Below are 4,876 nucleotides of genomic sequence, written 5' to 3'. Positions count from 1 at the left end.
AAGATTCTTAAATATATGCTTATAATAATAAACAAGAGAAATCTATACAAAAGTACAAACCATATTTTGGTGAAATATTTTCTTTTCCGCATGCTTGACGCCACTTATTAAACAGTGCTGGATCCTTTGGGAAGGAAAAATATTTTATTTTATTTCCTTCGATCTTTCTGGTCTTTGCCGGATAGTTCCCACACCCTTTCACATTACACGCCATTGCGTACACTGTAATAATCACAAACGAATTACTCGACATAAACAGCGAACCGAGCGAACGCAGCCATTGCGAATCACCGAGTACATCCGATTCATTCCGATGCTACACGAATATGACGTAAGTTTGTATAAAAGTGGTGGGAATGCGCAGTGGTCTGACACGGTATGAGCATACCCTTGTATTTCTACCATGACGGCACAGACTGTGCCGCATGGCCGTCGTGTGACGTCACCATAGTTTGCGTTAAAATAGCCGTGCCACGACTGCCACGTATTTTTGCCATTCGAGTGTCCCGCAAAGCCGCACGATCGACAATTGGTTTAATGTCTTTTACCTGCTCGTCCCGAGTGACCTAAGAAGCTCACAGCAGGCATGGGGTCGTCTCACAGCGTGGAGATACCGGGAGGCGGGACAGAAGGTTACCACGTATTGAGGGTAAGATGACCTGTCAAGAGAATAACACCCTGTATCGTCCGCTTTTAGAAAATCGCTCGCACACAAACATTGCCGAGAATAATAATGAAACCCGTGGAAATTATACCTGAGCGGGCACTTGCGTGTTTATAAAAATTCAAGCCGTTCCGCGTGACCCGGTTTGTTCGCAATTTTAACATATTGACTACCACAAATGTCATTTGTGGTTTGTCATCTTTGATTTTATTATCTTACACTGCAGAAGATATATTAGATTCATTAAGTTATCTCTCGATGACTTTTCATGAATCATTTAAATGTAATTTAAAATTAAAGTGAAACTCTAAGATATATAAAACATTTGTCCCATTTGTGTTAGGGGTCTTTTATTTATTTTCTCTCGCCTAGTCTGATATCATATAAATATTTCAGAATGAAGCCCATTTGGAGTTAAGTAATGTGATTTTAAATTATATTTTATTTGTGCTTCTGTTGTCAAAAAATTGACATATTTTAGAATAAAGAATGTAAATTATGACTTGTATACTTTATATTCTAATTTAGTTACTGTGGTTACAGACAACCATTTTATTGTTACATTTAATCTAATTTGTTGATTGTCGATGTAAGAACTTACTTATACTAGAAATTAAAAAAAACTTCTGTGCTCAACATATTAAAAGTTTGATACATACTGATACAAGTGCAATACTAATTGATGTTCTGTATCTTTTTTGACAGGTTCAAGAAGGTTCTCCTGGGCAGCAAGCAGGACTCGAAGCATTTTTTGATTTTATAGTGGCAATTGGGAATACTCGTCTGGTATGTTCACTCGCAATTCTTGCTCTGATGAAGGATACATATTTTATACAGTTAAATTAATACATGCATTAATCACAGTCGTGCTGTATTTGTATTGTAAAATGCTACATATTTTAGGACCAAGATAACGATACTTTGAAGGAACTTCTAAAGGTTGGTGTAAATAAGGAACTAACAATCACAGTATACAGTAGTAAAACACAGTCTGTAAGACGAACCAAAATTGTTCCGAGTATGACATGGGGTGGACAGGGTCTATTGGGTGTTAGTATACGTTTCTGTTCGTTTGAAGGCGCTAACGAAAACGTTTGGCATGTACTTGTAAGTATAAATTTTTTATATAAATCTTGGATTATTTTATATAATATGATGTTACACTGAAAAAATGCTGAAATTTTAAATTAATAGGAAGTACATCCATCGTCTCCTGCTGAATTGGCCGGTTTACGACCGTTTACCGATTATATTATTGGAGCAGACTCCATTCTTCATGAAAGCGAAGATTTATTTACCTTAATAGAGGCACACGAATCACGACCTCTGAAATTGTATGTATATAATACTACGGATGATACTTGCAGAGAAGTGACTATTACACCCAATAATACTTGGGGCGGAGAAGGAAGGTACATAGCTTTTCACATAGTATTTCACAATGTTGGACCTAATAATCGGTAGATGCCCTTTGGGCATGCAGATATTAAATTATTCTGTATTTACTTTTAATAGCTTGGGATGTGGAATCGGATATGGGTACTTACATAGAATACCTGTCAGAAGCGTACTGGAGCAGAAACCTGCTAATTCATATGTGGTAAAAAAATGCATAACGTTTTAACGTCGATATTTGAATAATCTCAAGAAAAAATGTATAATTAACAGCATTTTAATAGATATTAGCTTTACCCAAATTCTTTGAAAACTGCTATACTTCATTACTATTATTATTATAATTATTACTATGAATATTTCCATTTCAGAACACTCCCAAGACTGCAATGCAAACTCAACCGGTAACAGCAACGACTGCTACCGTTACCGTGGCGGAAATCAACCCGATTGTCAGTACACAATCCGGAGTATCTGTTCCGCCGAGTTATACCACCTCGATGGATAGCTCGATGAAAAACTTAAAAAGCGAACAGGAAACTATACCAGCTCAAAATATACCTGGACCAAGCACGCAAACCCAACCAGCAAATCAAGTCAATTTCACTGGTGCCGTTGGTGGCTATACACCGGTCAGTTCAGTCTCTCATATGTTTCCGAATCAACCCACCACCAGTTTCACACCCAGTTTCACACCCAGTAAGTACCAACCAGATTTGCGTATTTCCTTAAGGGGATGCTAAAGCCGTTCAAATTACCGACAATTACAGTCAAAGGTCTCATTTCGAAACGGCTTTACAGATCGCAAAATCCTTTTACAGGAGTAAAGTAGAAGTACTAATAAAGGGTGGGATTGTCAAATAATTAGTAATAATTGAAAATAATTTTAAAATTCTGTCACCTCATAACCTTATTTTCTAATATAAACAGTTGTATACGTAATATGTACGAAATTAAACTTTCCCACCCTTCAGAAGACATGCACAAACAATAACGTACCTTTGAAATTGAGATTGAAAGCCTGGAATAAAAATGAGAGCTTTGAAACGATCGTGTATATTTTTCACAAAAATATTCACGCAGAGCAGCAATTATGTCACAGCAGTAGTTCACGGATCTTGCGAGAGATGGCGCGATGGCGCACGCAGCTGTAGGGATTCTCTAGAGAGGGATCGGACTAACTGTCGCCATTGTTTCAAAACCGGAAGTGGTATATTCAGCGGCAAAACTCAAACGTGTTTCAATGCAAATGTGTATATTTTATATAATTAGACATGACAGACGCGCGCTACGCGCGTGTTATTTAGCTTTAATTATACAATTCCTATTACATTATACTATTAACGAATTAATACACAAACTGTCAAAATAAGTAATGATAGATGTTTACAAAATAAGTGCAATAAAAAAGCAATCAGCATCGCGGAAAAATGTCAACAATGAAACTTTACATGACTTTTTTATGAGTGAATTATTCTTATACAATGAGAAAAATAAAATTTTATATTTAAATACCGAAAATGTTGTACAGTAATTCTTACAGTTATAGTTTATTTACAAATAATAAAATATAAACAAATTCTTTCAGTGGTAATTGGTGCGCAAGAGTTCCTTTCGTAAAAAATATTTATTGATTCGTAAAAAATATATATTGATGACAAAAAACAGATGTAACTTAAAAGAATAAATATATAAATGCAAAAATGTTCAAAAATGTGTATATGAAATGTTTGAAAATTGCTGAATCGTGTAAAATTAATTTGTGTATAATAAATGTATAAAAAAATCTTGTAAAACTTGATCAGTCACATTTTCGATTTATATTTTAATCTTGGTGTCGAGATCGGAGGATAATCCAGCAGTGTCTTGATCCAAGTGCCGTTCTTGCGTTTCATGTGATGCCGATTCGACGCAAACTGCTATAGGTACACGCTGGCGGGCACCAGACGGAATTTTCTGTGATATTCGGGTCGTAACGCCTCGTCGGAACGGAAGGTCTCGGTCGCGTATTTCCAGAAATGCGTGAAAAATGGCAGGCAGCTTTCTAAATCGTACACCACCGTTCTTTCGTCAGGCGCGTAGATGAGAATAGCCTAATAATCCTACAAAAACAGAGCAACGTTTCACGTGAAATAATCATAGACGAGGCAAGGGCACCGTAAAGTTCCTTAACTAATTATCGTTTCGCTGGCGTACTAACCTACACGACTAACTTGTCCTCGTCCTTCTTCGATCGTTGACGCCAAAGGAGAACGCTGCGTCGTAGGTTGACGACGACGACGACGATGACGATAACGATGACGACGACGACGGCGACGACGACAGGGTATACCGTGACGACGCGGTTTTCTGCTTCCTGCGACTGCCTTTCTCCGTTCGCGCGAGCCACGCTCTCTCTCCGTCCGTTCGTCTTCTTCTTCTTTTTCTAGTTTATGGGGCACGTTTTTCCTTTCTCCGGATAGCATCGGCCATCCGTCCGTTCGTCCTTATTCTGCTTTACTCGCTCTCCTCTCCTCGTTTCGTTGCGATTTACGGTCACGCGCACGCGTGTGTGTATGGCTCTATCTCTCTTACTCGCTCGCTCTTTCTCTCTCTGTTTCCGGTTTTGAAACAAATAGTCGCCGACCAATAGAAAACGATACCCGCTTAGTCCGATCCCTCTCTGGAGGATCCCTACGCAGCTGTGGGCAGTTTCGGGGTTGGCTACATTGTCTGGTTCCTACACAGCAATCGAACCAGGACAGATATATGATACAGATATCTCGTTAGGCATTTTTACATTTTTTTCAATTATTACTAATTATTTTACAATCCCAC

At 38.1% G+C, this 4,876-nt stretch overlaps 1 protein-coding gene and 1 long non-coding RNA gene across 2 annotated transcripts in view; one reads left to right on the top strand and one right to left on the bottom strand.

Moving 5' to 3' along the window:
- Positions 1 to 416: 416 nt before the first annotated feature.
- On the top strand, positions 417 to 2,929 carry LOC112462934 (Golgi reassembly-stacking protein 2). Its single transcript, XM_025029030.1, has 6 exons — positions 417 to 649; positions 1,370 to 1,450; positions 1,568 to 1,771; positions 1,859 to 2,076; positions 2,180 to 2,264; positions 2,431 to 2,929. The coding sequence occupies exons 1-6, from the start codon at positions 587 to 589 to the stop codon at positions 2,800 to 2,802; spliced, it is 1,023 nt and encodes a 340-aa protein (XP_024884798.1). The 5' UTR covers positions 417 to 586; the 3' UTR covers positions 2,803 to 2,929.
- An 887-nt stretch (positions 2,930 to 3,816) lies between these two features.
- Positions 3,817 to 4,876, bottom strand: part of LOC112462936 — a 4,960-nt gene continuing 3,900 nt past the window's right edge. The window contains exons 2-3 of the long non-coding RNA XR_003041729.1: positions 4,260 to 4,778; positions 3,817 to 4,161 (exon numbers count right to left, since the gene is read on the bottom strand). This is a non-coding gene — a long non-coding RNA (uncharacterized LOC112462936). The remainder of the gene's footprint in view (positions 4,162 to 4,259; positions 4,779 to 4,876) is intronic.

This window comes from Temnothorax curvispinosus, unplaced genomic scaffold (genome assembly GCF_003070985.1).
Source record: "Temnothorax curvispinosus isolate PA1 unplaced genomic scaffold, ASM307098v1 QBEX01012966.1, whole genome shotgun sequence".
NCBI lineage: Eukaryota > Metazoa > Arthropoda > Insecta > Hymenoptera > Formicidae > Temnothorax > Temnothorax curvispinosus.
The sequence above is the reverse complement of the archived record's forward strand: the minus strand, read 5'-3'. Positions and strand labels throughout refer to the sequence as shown.

Coding starts and splice junctions, on each gene's coding strand:
- LOC112462934 (XM_025029030.1), top strand. CDS start 587: ATGGGGTCGTCTCACAGCGTGGAGATACCGGGAGGCGGGACAGAAGGT. Junction 650..1,369: donor AAGGTTACCACGTATTGAGG/GTAAGATGACCT, acceptor CTTTTTTGACAG/GTTCAAGAAGGTTCTCCTGG. Junction 2,265..2,430: donor AACCTGCTAATTCATATGTG/GTAAAAAAATGC, acceptor TTTCCATTTCAG/AACACTCCCAAGACTGCAAT.